This window comes from Balaenoptera ricei, chromosome 11, assembly GCF_028023285.1.
Source record: "Balaenoptera ricei isolate mBalRic1 chromosome 11, mBalRic1.hap2, whole genome shotgun sequence".
Taxonomy (NCBI): domain Eukaryota; kingdom Metazoa; phylum Chordata; class Mammalia; order Artiodactyla; family Balaenopteridae; genus Balaenoptera; species Balaenoptera ricei.
The window spans coordinates 38,943,208-38,956,750 of NC_082649.1; the positions used below are offsets into that span (position 1 = coordinate 38,943,208).

The following is a 13,543-nucleotide window of genomic DNA, read 5'->3' on the forward strand; positions in this document are numbered from 1 at the left end:
AATGGGTGAGGAACAGAAATGAAAAAACAGGGACCCCAGAGAAGAGTGATCTGTTAAAACATACGTTAGATCATGTCTCCCCTCTGGTTATAACCCTCCATGGTCTCCCGTCTCAGAGTAAAAGGCACAATTCTTACAAAGGCAAATAAGACCCTTTATGATCCCAGCACCTCTGTAGCTCCTCCACCCACTTCCCCTACTACTATTTGGCCCCTGGTTCATTCAGTTCGAGCCATACTGGTCTTCCAGCTATGCTAGAGAATGAGGCCTTTGCCTCAGGGCATGTGCTGATCCCTCAACACAGAATTGTTCTTCCCTCCCCATTCAGGCCCAACCAGTGTTCTACATCTCTTCCTTCAGGTCATTGCTCAATTGTTACTTTATCACTGAGGCCTACCCTGCTTAAAAGTGCACAGCCATCCCAGTATTCCCTCTCTTTTCCTTACTTTATTCCCCCATAGTACTTATCACCTGACATGTTATAAATTTTAATTTTTTGTTTATTGTCTACTTCTATTCCCCTGCCCTTAGAATATAGTTTCTTATGGGCAGAAATTTTTGTCTGTTTTGCTCATACTCTAGCACCTAAAGAGTGACCCACGCATAGCAGGTGCTCAAAGTATCGGTATAACACAAAGTCCTGGCCTCAAGGAGATTAGCATGAACCCATCCTCTTCTCCCTATAAGACTCCAAAGTTAGATCCTGTGCCCTATAAGACTCCAAAGTTAGATATATCCATTTGTCCAATGTCAAAACTTAGGGATCATTCTACACCCCTCTCTCTTCTGTACTTTCTCCCCCACGTTCAGCCTAGGAGCCAAGCCCAGGATCCCTTTGTCAAAAGTGCAGAATTTACAGGCCACCATCTACTTCCTCCTTAGAATAAATTATTAAAAGGCTAAAATGCTGGGAAACTGGTTAATTTTATAAATCCTTAACAGACATGTACTTAACTTACAGAAGGACTATGCAAAGACAACTACTTCTAATACTAAAAGCTTCATTTATTTAAAAAAATTTTTTTTCAAGTTTAAAGAGGTTTTGCTTTTATTTGTCCTGAAGAAACTCGTGCATCACTTCCAAGTACATGGCAACCATGAAACGATATTCCTAGGTTCCAGAGTCAGGGGAAGCCACTTTATAATGAGGTTTTTTTGAGCTCTATAGTAATTATATCTCTTGGATAGAAACAAATCAATACCAAATTTCACAGTAAAGAGCAAAAGTCCAGTGTATTTTTAAAGGCCTAGAAAGGCAGTTATTTCTATTTATATCCTAAACTATACTTACATAACAGAAGCACATACAGAGAATCTCAACTTTCCAAAATGTGCACAGAAGAATTTCAAGCCAAGGGGATTCACAAATTCAGGAATTAACTAGTTGCACTGATGATCCTTCGGGAAAAAATTTAATCTGGGCAATGAGTCCATTTTTGGTCTATCAATTCTGAGGAAGAGATGTGACTTTAATAAGTCATTACCTCAGATTAGCTAGGCTGACATTGGTGGGATTGGTTAGTCATAGTTCTACTATTTCAAGTGACCCAGCAACCCCTTTCTTCACAAAAGGAGGGAGGGGAGAGGCAAACAGAACAAGAGAAGGTACCACCACACAATCTTACCAGTCTACAAGTACAGGAAGGGAGAATTCTAAAGTGTTGAAACCCCAGAACCAAATCCAAAGTAGCACTGACAAGTACGCCATTCCTTTAATGAGTCCAGGTCCTCATCTATACAACTGGGTTAATAATACCAGCCTTCACAGAGCCAGTGAAAACTGAATGATAATGCTTTGAAATGCAAATACATTATAAAGTGTAAAATCCCATAAAAATGTCAGTTAATACTAAAGTGAGAGGGATCTAGCACAGTGACTTCTTCCACCTTTGAATCCTAAGCCCCAGGGTCTCAGCACCATCTGCACTATTGCCCATGAAAGGCAAAGTCAATGCAGATCACCTCTGAGGCTGATTTAGAGGGAAATCAAAAGCATAGTCCTCAGTATCAAGAAATTAAACTGGCAGAACTGAAAAGCCAGAACAGCCTTATTTTAAAATGGGAGCCAGTGGAAAGGTTTCAGTGGAAAATGGAATTCGATAAAGGATGACTTTATAGCCAACTTGACTGAACTCTTTCTTAAAAGTCTTTATCAATAATACAAAGGTTTGCCATTGTGTTTAACTATTTATTGGTCGGCACTGGTAACATGCAGCCAATCACCTTGCTTTTGGGTACAAAGGAAAGCAAATGGGAAGCAAGATCAGCATGGGCCTATTATCACCACTAGGAAAATAAACGGCACACCCCTCTCACTCATTAGGAGTCAAGAAAGTCACCTTTGCATACTCAATAATGACGTGCTTTTACTTATTCGTGCCCTGGCTCATGCTAAAAAAAGGAAAAGATTTAAAATGGTGAAGGGCCATTAATACTAAAAAAATTTAGCTTCACTTTTTTTTCTAATAAATTTTTTTTTTTACTATTTATTTTTGGCTGCGTTGGGTCTTCGTTGCTGCACACAGGCTTTCTCTAGTTGCAGTGAGTGGGGGCTACTCTTTGTCGCAGTGCACGGGCTTCTCATTGCAGTGGCTTCTCTTGTTGTGGAACATGGGCTCTAGGCGTGTGGGTTTCAGTAGTTGTAGCACACGGGCTCCGTAGTTGTGGCTTGCAGGCTCTAGAGCGCAGGCTCAGTAGTTGTGGTGCACGGGCTTAGTTGCTCTGTGGCATGTGGGATCTTCCCGGACCAGAGCTCGAACCCATGTCCCCTGCATTGGCAGGCGGATTCTTAACCACTGCACCACCAGGGAAGTCCTTCACTTATTTTTATTACAGTTATTTTCACACAATCTTGTTCCACAAAGCATTTAGAAAGTTGAATTTGATTTCTTAGTAAATTTTGCCATCCTTTTACCAAAAGTTTTGTTATACACTTTATATACTGATGATAAACATAAAATGCACAGCACAATGCCTGGAACATAGAACACAATCCATAAAATGTAGTTATTATTTGCATCAGGCTATAAACCCTATCAGGGAATAGACTGTCTTATTCTTTATTCTGTCTTGCTTAACACTCTAGCTCAAGAAACCTAGCCTGCTATCTGGTCCATAGTTGGTACTCAATAAATAGTTTAATAAATGATTGAATATGATTTAAGAATAATTCTCAACTCTCACCTATTTTATGGTACCAGTGCCCCACCTCCTGTAATCAGAGGCAAGTGTCCCGGAAAACCCACACACCAGAGGAAAGGCATTTAAGTTCCTGTTTACATTTCCTTAAACTCACCACAAAGCTCCTCCCCCTCCTTCTGTCCCCCAATCCACAAAATCAATGCTGTGCAACAATGTATTCTTTAAAAATTTTGCTTCATTTCCCCTCACAGACAACAAAGTTCCTTAAAATTGCAAGACTTAGTTTAGTTCCCTTTACCCCTTAAAAAGGAAAAGCATATTTGCAAAACCCTATCAATTCCCAAATTTCTAGTCTGATTCCTTGATCTTTAATTCACGGTTGGTTATCACTCAGGTTACTACATACTTGCTTTACTATATACTTAGTACAAATTAAAATACTGAAAATCGGCTTAATATTTAAAAAAATTTTTTTTAAGTTCCACATCAAAGTGTATCACACTTCAGACCAATCAAATTAGGAAACTGACACAGATTATTTCAGTGACATTGCATTCCTTGAAATACTTTCAGCGATTCTTTTTTGGAACAGACTTCGGATCTAGTTCTACAAGTCACACAGGAAATTCTGTGTCATTACTTTATGGTTACAACTCTTATCTGACCTCAAACAGTATCATCAACCTGGCTGCCTAATCTTTTTCACCAGACTTCAGTCCAATTTTCTAAATTATTTCAGATTCAATTTGATTTTGTTATTTCCTAAAATTAAATCTGCTCTCAGCTCAATAACAAAAAAACGAACAACCCAATCCAAAAATGGGCAGAAGACCTAAATAGACATTTCTCCAAAGAAGATATACAGATGGCCTACAGACACATGAAAGAATGCTCAACATCATTAATCATTAGAGAAATGCAAATCAAAACTACAATGAGATATCATCTCACACCGGTCAGAATGGCCATCATCAAAAAATCTAGAAACAATAAATGCTGGAGAGGGTGTGGAGGAAAGGGAACACTCTTGCACTGCTGGTGGGAATGTAAATTGATACAGCCACTATGGAGAACAGTATGGAGGTTCCTTAAAAAACTACAAATAGAACTACCATACGACCCAGCAATCCCACTACTGGGCATATACCCTGAGAAAACCATAGGTCAAAAAGTGTCATGTACCACAATGTTCATTGCAGCTCTATTTACAATAGCCAGGACCTGGAAGCAACCTAAATGTCCATCGACAGACGAATGGATAAAGAAGATGTGGCACATATATACAATGGAATATTACTCAGCCATAAAAAGAAATGAAATGGAGGTATTTGTAATGAGGTGGATGGAGTTAGAGTCTGTCATACAGAGTGAAGTAAGTTAGAAAGAGAAAAACAAATACAGTATGCTAACACATATATACGGAATCTAAGGAAAAAAAAAAAAAAAAAAAAGGCCATGAAGAACCTAGTGGCAAGACGGGAATAAAGACACAGACCTACTAGAGAATGGACTTGAGGATATGGGAAGGGGGTGGGGTGAGATGTGACGGGGTAAGAGAGTGTCATGGACATATATACACTACCAAATGTAAAATAGATAGCTAGTGGGAAGCAGCCGCATAGCACAGGGAGATCAGCTCTGTGCTTTGTGACCACCTAGAGGGGTGGGATGGGGAGGGTGGGAGGGAGGGAGATGCAAGAGGGAAGAGAAATGGGAACATATTGTATATGTATAACTGATTCACTTTGTTATAAAGCAGAAGCTAACACACTATTGTAAGGCAATTATACTTCAATAAAGATGTTTAAAAAAAAAAAAATTAAATCTGCTCTCAAAAAAAATGAAGATAGTGAAAAATAACACAGGCTCCAAAGTGGATTCTAAGAGAAGTTAAAAAAAAAAGTTTTCTGCCACACCTGAAAGTTGCTAATTGAAAGAACAACTTCAAATAACTACTCTGAATGAGATAACACTTGTACATCTAAATTCTGATACTTTCAATCCAAAATCAGTTACATTCGTTTACGGCCAACTGTCACATAATATCGGTTATTTCTCTCCACCAATATGCTATAGGTTACATCTTAAATACCCTTAGCAGAACTGCCTCCATGGAAAGACACACAAGAAACTTAACAGTGGTTGTCTCTGAGGAAAGGAATAGCACAATTGGAGAACAAGAAAGGAAAGGCAACTTTTCACTATATTTTTATACCTTCTGAATTTTATACAATGTGAATGTATCACCTACTTTTAAAAACCTGTTTAACAAAATTACTTCCAAGTGTCAGATATTGATGGTTTCTAAAAACCAGAAAAGTATAGTACTAAAAAAACATGGAGTTCATTTTAATGGCACTTCGCTGTAAATCTGGATCTCCAGAGCTAGGGCAGAGCTATTCACACCAACGGTAGGGAAACCTTGCAAGGAATTATTTTCAAGTTCACTAAACTCCCCATAGTTGAGCTGTTCTGCTGTATCACTCCTTAAGGTTTAAACGTTATTGGAAACAAAAACTCGGTACCACAAAAATTAATGTCAATTCAAGAATGAAAAATGGAGGTAAATTAATGAGCTATTAAAGGAGCAATGATCCAAACACATCTTCGAAAATTAGCAAATCAACAGCACACTATAAAAATGGAAAAAAGATGTCAAGCATAGTGCCATCAGCAACATAACTCAAACAGCCTGAACCAGAAAATGCAATATGATCTGTTGCTGGACACAATTGCACAATCTCAATTACCCAGAAGATTCTATAAACCGGAAATTCATGCTGGGGCTTTAAGAAACACAGGAATTATATTTAAAGATTAACAAGTCCAAAAGCCTGGAATCTGTGGCAAAACAAAAAAAAAAATTTGTAGACCTCTCTTCAAATGATGCATGCACAGGAATTACATGAATTAGCTTCAGATCAGGAGCTCTCAAATTTCAGTACATCTAAAATACAGTGTTTAAAGCCTTGAAAGTCAGAAAAGTTAGTGAAATATTTCAGGTCTGAACATTTTACAGCATCATTTAATTGAAAACACATTCACAGCGTGAATTAAAGCTGAAAAGTGTCTCTTCCTTCCTTTGCTATATATTCCATATCCATATCGTGTACCTCAGGCTCTAAGTGTAGATAAGTTCCCTGCAAACTCTCAAAGGGACTTTAAAAACACAGTATTTCACAAGAATTATCGCAATTAAAAAATATTTACAATACCTCCCGGCATTGTTAATAACTTTTTGATCTTGAGGGCGTGCATCGGATCTGAATCTCACTTGCTCCAAAGGAGAAAACTGTTTTGTCAAACAATACTTAAACGAGCAGTGGTATGTGACTAATCAGTGAGGCCGCCAGTTTCTCAAGCTGCAGTGTGTTTGCAGGCACTACCACCCACCCCCCACTCTGCGAAAAGGAAATACGCTTTCAACTGAATCGGAAACACACCACTCAAGCTGGCACAGGACTCACCGAGATAAAGTCGGTATTTTAAGCTCTATGGATAGCTACTAATTCAAGTGCGAATTCAAAAAGAACGCTTCTCAAAATGGGATTTCGACAGAGGTTTGCAAAAAAGCCCGCACTGAACGCCCTTCGTCCTCAGTTTTGTTCAGATGACGGCAGTCTCCCGGTCGAGCTTTGCCCTTCTGTTTCTCCAGGCAGCTCCCCGGGCTTGTCTGCTCCGAGGGCAGGCTCCGGCGCCCAAGGTGGGCACATCTCGGGAGAGAGTCCTTCTGCTCGATGCCAGCAGGGAGACCCCCAAAGAGGGCCCTCCTGTTCCTGTCCCCGAAGCAGCAAACCCCCAAGAAGGGAACGCGCAGTGTGCGAGCCAGGGCCGGGCTCCAACACCATCACCCACCGCCCACCGTGGACCTGCGTGCTACACACAGCTGACCACCTACGTGGGTGTGCAGGGTGAGGGGTGCAAGGGGTACAGGGAGGGCAGGACAGGGGTCGAAGGGGCAGGGATGCCCTCCCCCAAGGAAAATTCCTACCGCTTGGTGCATTGCTGAGCCGTGGGGGCAGGCCTGGCTCTGGGGCATACAGGGCCACCCAGCCCACCGAGGCCCCGAGCCCGGTGACACTCACCACACGGAGCCATAGGCGCCGGAGCCCACCGGGGACAGGTTTTGGTAACGCTCGGGCACCTCCCAGATTGTCTTGTTCAGCTCCTGCCGGTAGAACGTGGGCCTCTCCTGAGACATCTTCCAGCGGTGGCCGCGGGGCGAGGAGGTGGCCCTGCGGGGCCCCGCCTGCGCCCGCACCCGCTTCCCCGACCTCGTCGCCCGGCCGGACGGGCGGGGACCCTGCGCTGGCCGCCCGCGCAGGTGTGAGCGCCGCGACCCAGACGACTCCCGCGCGCGCGGCCCCTGTCAGCCGCAGCGGCTGGACGCGCCTCCGCGACGGGGGTGAGCCCCGCTAAGGGCAGGGGCACGCTCAGGGGCTCAAGGCTGCGCCCGCCACGTTCTCGCTGCACCCTCTCCAGACCAGGCCGATTCCCGGCTGCACCGCGGGGCTACGGCTCCAGCTGCAGCGCCCGCGGAGGTTCCAGTGGTCGCCGTTCCACAGCCAGCGAACAGGAGCCTCCCGCCGTACTCTCGCGAGAACAGCTCCCGGGCCTCTCTCCGAGCCGAGATTTTACCCAATATGGAACCTGCCCAAGGGAGGGGGTTGATGAGAGGAGAGGATGGGAGGAGCAATTCTCGCGAGAAGAGAGCAACAGCTGGCCACCAGAGGCAGGAACTCCCAGGGACCGCTCTTCTTAAGGGCGCCAAGGCGGACTCGAGAAGGAGGGGATAAGCAGACAACACATGCCGCGTGCGCCCCACCGTGGTCGGCGGGGCAAACGCCTGGCTCCCTGGTGGAAAGCGACATTGACAAACAAGGTGTCGGGAAAAGACCCAAAAGACCTTTGAACTGCGGGTAGTCACCAGCAGCCGAGCACCTGCTCAGCAGAACCCCCAATTTCCAAGAAATACTTGCATAATAAAGAGAAAGGTTCCGGCCAGAAAGCCGTTGCAGTCCCATCTGCTCAAGGACATACACGGCTTACTCTTCGGAATTCTGACGAAATCTGTCCCAAAGGTAAATATTAGCCCTGCATTAAGGTTGAGGTTTTCCACCCAAACTCTTCTAGTAGTTCTCAAACTTCTATGTGTAGAAGAATCACCTTGAGTGTTTAAAAATGCATATTCCCAGGATCCACAGTGAGTTTAGTTGGAGAGGTCCGTGATGGGCACCAAGAACGTGCATTTCTACAATACGCCCCAGGTAATTCAGATTCAGGAAAGTCCCTGGTATCTCCCTTTGAGAAGCATTTTTAAACCATTACCCTGAAGGTTTGAAACTGATTCCTACCTTGAAGAGCTTCCAGTGAAGAGGATTTTAAGAATTTTAATCATGCCTCTCAGAGTAAGAACAGTTCAGAGAGTGGTCTTCCGGCAGTGTCATATTGGGCAAGTCAATTGACATTTCTCAGACCTTAGTTCCAGTTTATGCAAAGGAGAATTCCTGCCCCACATTCCCACCTGAAAGCTGAAAAAGATAATAAATGTGAATGGGCAAGGTATTCTAACCCCATACCTTGCCAGTCACTGTTAACCTATTCCTACGCTAAAGCTTGTTACAATAGGCAGAATTGGACCCTATCTTTTTTTTTTTTTAATTAATAGCTACTTTATTTATTTATTTATTTTATTTATTTTTGGCTGTGTTGGGTCTTCGTTTCATGCGAGGGCTTTCTCTAGTTGTGGCAAGCGGGGACCACTCTTCATCGTGGTGCGCGGGCCTTTCACTATCGCGGCCCCTCCCGTCGCGGGGCACAGGCTCCAGACGCACAGGCTCAGCAGCTGTGGCCCACGGGCCCAGTTGCTCCACGGCATGTGGGATCTTCCCAGACCAGGGCTCGAACCCGCGTCCCATGCATTAGCAGGCAGATTCTCAACCACTGCGCCACCAGGGAAGCCCTGGACCCTATCTTATTCTTACTCATTTCTTTTAGAAATAACTAGGTTCAAGCCAGGACACTTCTCATCACTATCCATGATCATTCTCTTTTGTGTATGCATCCCTTGGAGTGCTCAGACTTTGCCTGTCTTGTTCCAGCATCTAGCACAGCGCCTGGAACATGAAAGGTACTCCATAAATATTTGTTGAACAAATTATGAACAATGACCATGATCTCAATTTAGGAGGCGGTGCAGGATTCTCAGTTCTCCTCAAAGAAAAACAAAATAAAACCCAAAACCAGGGTCATGGGTGATTTGTGGAAAGCTTTCTTTGGATTCAATGTGACTTAGCCTGGAATGTGACTCTTGCCTACGAAGACATGTTGCTTAAAAAATGTTCCAAGGGACTTCCCTGGTGGCACAGGCAGGTTAATCCACCTGCCAATGCAGGGGAGACGGGTTCAAGCCCTGGTCCGGGAAAATCCCACAGGCCGCGGAGCAACTAAGCCCGTATGCCACAACTACTGAAGCCCGTGCTCCTAGAGCCGTGCTCCGCAACAAGAGAAGCCACTGCAATGAGAAGCCGCACACCTAAAGCCCGTGCTCCGCATCGAAGAGTAGCCACCACTCGCCACAACTAGAGAAAGGCCACACACAGCAACAAAGACCCAACACACCCAAAAATAAAAATAAAGAAATAACTTAATAAAAAATAAAAAATAGAAATGTTCCAAGTCAACCTGCAGGGTAGGGAGCTTTCTAAGAAGTATCAGAGGTTGAAGGAGGAAGTGAGAGCAAAAATGCAACTGTAAAGATATGAGGGGTGGGAGTGGGGAATCAAGGTGATGAGTGCATGGATACAAGGGAGGAAACCTGGAAGTAGGAATTCTAAGAAATTCATATATTTATCCAACAAATTGGAATGAAGTGAGAGTGACCAAAAGGGTAAAGATGAGCAATACATTCACTCATTCAACAAATATGTATTGAATGCATCCTAGGTACCCAGCACTTCTGATGGAAAAGTGATTAAAAAGCAGACAGTTGCTGCCTATGTGGAGCTTACAATGAACAGCAGGGCAATCATTCAATTATTCAACACAAATTTATTGCACACTTACTAGGTCTACCACATTGCTTTAGGCACCAATGATACAGCAGTTAATGAAAGAGATAAAAATCCCTGCCCTTTTGGGGATGAGAAAAATTACAAAAAGGGATAGGTAAAGTGAACAATATATTAGACACTGATACAGTAATCAAGCAAGTGTAAAACTGCAACTAAGCCAAGCAGGAATACAAGGCACAGTGAGAGGCAGTGACTGGGATTGAGCCTCACAAGGTTAAGGGGGTTAGGGGCGGGGAGCAGAGCAGGAGACCTGGGCAGGAGAGTGTCCTTCAGTGGGAGAAGCCAAGCTTGTGGGGCTGAGAATTAAGGTTGGAGACCTCGGTGACCCTCTAGTCTCCAGTTTCCTCCCGCGTCTTCTGTTCCCACAGGGTCGTCGGGAGACTCGAGTGAATTACTGTACGTGAAGTGCGGGGCGCGAGGCCTGGCATCAAGGAGGCCCTCAATCAAGAGTCGTCGAGAGCGGAGGGCTGGGTGACACAGGTAACCGCGGCGCAGCTGGGCCTCTCCCCACTCCCCACGCCGGCTGCCCAGGCTCCACTTCCTCGCCCCGCTCTTGTCCCCCGCCCGCCAGAACGCCCGCGGGCTCGGACGCAACGGCTCGGGAACCGCCGGCGTCGGCGTCCGCGTCCACAGCGCCGCCCGACCGGCCGGAGCTGCTTCCGGCTCCAGTGCCCGCCCTCCCGCCGCAGCCCGGGAACCAGGTGAGCCGAGGAAGTAGGGGAGCCGCTGCCGGAGTTGCCCGGAGCCGCGGGCTGCAGGAGGTGCCGGCGGGGCCCCGGCTCGGGCGTCGGGTGCGAAGGACCAGCCCCTCGTTACACTCGGAAGTCCCAGGGCGGGGCCCGCGGCGGTAACCGCAGGGCTAGGCACGTCGCGGCCGCTCAGTCAGTGTTTGGGGAATGAATGAATGACGGCCGTCCCTGGGAGCTTCTCACTCTTAGGTGTCGTCTCTACTTTTGAAAGGCCGCGTGGAACAGCAGTGAGGAGAGATGGTGTGTGCGTTTGGCAAGCTGAATCCTTCCACACTCGTGGGTCTGAGTTGTTGGAAGCCCCAGAACTGGTCTACTCCATGAGCCTCACCTGACTCCCCCATCCATCTCCTCCTGAGGCCTGACTGCTCAGACGCTCTTTCTCCTTTCAGACCTCACTGCTTTTGTTAATTTTGTTCCTTCTGACTGAGCCCCCGCTTCCACCTCTCTTGGCCCCTTTCTTTTCCTGTTAAGTTCTGTTTATGTATGTGTCCCTCAGCGAAGCCTTCTCCAACATCCCCACCCCAATAACGAGTTTCTCTCCAGCACAGCCCTTTGGTAATACTCTCACCAGGGCGCATTAAAGGTACTTGTTGGTGTGTCCCCACCATCCCCAGCCACTAGACCGAGTGACTGAAAGATACTGAAAGCAATGCTCTTTGCTTGTGCCTTTTCTTTTTCCACATACATTCCCCCTTAAAAGCATAACATAAAAGCATAACGGGCGAAGGGCTGTTGTTTCTGATGGAATTACAAATATTTTTTTTGAAATTCTGGAAGTGAATTTTACCTTCCCATGATTGTAGAGAACATATGAAAGATGACCATATGAGAGGATAGTCTTGAAACTAAACTAAGTTTCAGGATTTCACATCTGTTGAGTTAGTAGAAAACTGGGCTGTATTTAAATATTTTATTCTTGGCTTTTTAAAGTACTTTCAGCACATTATGTAAAAGAATCAATGGATGGCTGGATGGGTAGGGGTAGTATGGGGGATGAAAGAGCTAGGTCAAAAGTACCCATGTTAACAGTATGCCCAAATCTAGCACTGAATGACTGAATAAAGATAATTAGCTATATTTACAGTGGTCTTCATATTTCATTGTGTATCAGAATCATCTGGAGGGCTTCTTAAAGCAGACTGCTGGCACATCCTCAGAATTTCTGATTAATTTTGTCTTGCTAGGTTGGGCCTGAGAATTTGCATTTCCAACAAGTTCCCAGCTGATGCTGATGTTGTTTGTGGGACCAAGTGTGGGCTACAGAGATTAATTTCTATGAGTTAGTAGTGAATCCAGATGCCCCAAACTATGTCACATTTGTAGAATATGAAAATAAAACCTTAAGTTGTTCAGACCATGGCCCACCCACCTAAATATTTTGTCTGATGGCAGGAAGCATCAGGGAATTATAGGAGTCAGTAACCGAGATTCCCTCTTGTGTTGTGTCTCAGCTGAAGGGTCATTATCCCATCAGTGTAGTTTGGATTACTTTCTTCTGAAATGCATCATCTTTTCCATGTTAAAGTACATTTGCCACTTGTCAGTAACAGCTTCTGATCATCATACCTTATAGGGAAGGGTCCTGCTAGTGCATAAAAACAAGCCAGTAGGGCTTCTGTGAAGTCAAGAAAGACATAATGGAACTGAAGAAATTTCAGAGATGACTACTAAAAACAAAACAAAACAAAAAGGAAATTATGTGTTTTCCCTTGCTGCCTTTAGCCAGTCATACGATAAGTCCTTTAAAGACAGCTTTCTACCTGCCCCTCCTAGCCATCCTGACTGTGGTCCCATGAGTTGTGACTTGATTGCCTTTCCCTCAGACTACCATGGTAGTAATGGGCTCCCACTGGTCTTTTTGCCTCAGTCTCTCCTATCTCCAGCGCTGTCCAATAGAACTTTCTGTGATGATGGAAATGTTTTATACCTGCCCTGTCCAGTACAGTAGCCCCTGCCACACGTGGCTGTTGAGCACTTGAAATGTAGCTAGTGTGACTAAGGAACTGAATTTTTCATTTTATTTATTTATAATATTTAGGCCGTGCCACGCGGCATGCGGGATCTTAGTTCCCCTACCAGGTATCAAACCCGTGCCCCCTTCAGTGAAGCATGGAGTCTTAACCACTGGACCGCCAGGGAGGTCCCTCATTTTATTTTAATTTAATTTAATTTAAATAGCCACAGGTAGCCAGTGGCTACCGTACTGGGCAGCACAGCTCTAGACTATACCACTGACATGATTCATCTTCCCAAAGCACATCTCTGTGCATATTACTACTCCTTCTCGAACATTTTAAATAGCTAAAAAGTCCAGGTTCAGCCCAACATTCAAGACCCTCCAGAAGTAGGCCTCAACCTACCTTTTTTGGGTTTGACACTGACTTTACTCAGACCTATTGAATTACTTGCCTTATATTATCTCTGTAATTTTATCCTGTTCTCTTTCTGAAATACCTTATTCTCCTCCCTGCCCCCAGCTTAGCCAGAGCAGAGTTCAAACCATATCTCCCCCAGGAGGCCTTCCTCATCCTTCTAGGTTGGGGTTATTAATCCCACTCTATAGGAGATCACGTGGCATTA

General features: G+C 44.8%; 2 protein-coding genes across 5 annotated transcripts in view; one reads left to right on the forward strand and one right to left on the reverse strand.

Annotated features, from left to right (window-relative positions):
* MAPK14 (mitogen-activated protein kinase 14) overlaps positions 1–7,770 on the reverse strand; it is a 71,230-nt gene extending 63,460 nt beyond the window's left edge. The window contains exon 1 of one of the 4 annotated variants that reach the window (XR_009505749.1): positions 7,227–7,767. Coding sequence is in view for 3 of the 4 variants with exons in the window: in XM_059938823.1 (XP_059794806.1) it covers positions 7,227–7,342 (116 nt within the window). In the remaining variant the exon portion in view is untranslated. Of the gene's footprint in view, positions 1–7,226 lie in introns of all 4 variants that reach the window. The other 3 variants (XM_059938823.1, XM_059938822.1, XM_059938824.1) reach the window with 3 other exon arrangements.
* Positions 7,125–13,543, forward strand: part of SLC26A8 (solute carrier family 26 member 8) — a 67,499-nt gene continuing 61,080 nt past the window's right edge. The window contains exons 1-2 of the mRNA XM_059938821.1: positions 7,125–8,222; positions 10,583–10,694. The gene's annotated coding sequence lies outside the window, so the exon portion shown is untranslated. The remainder of the gene's footprint in view (positions 8,223–10,582; positions 10,695–13,543) is intronic.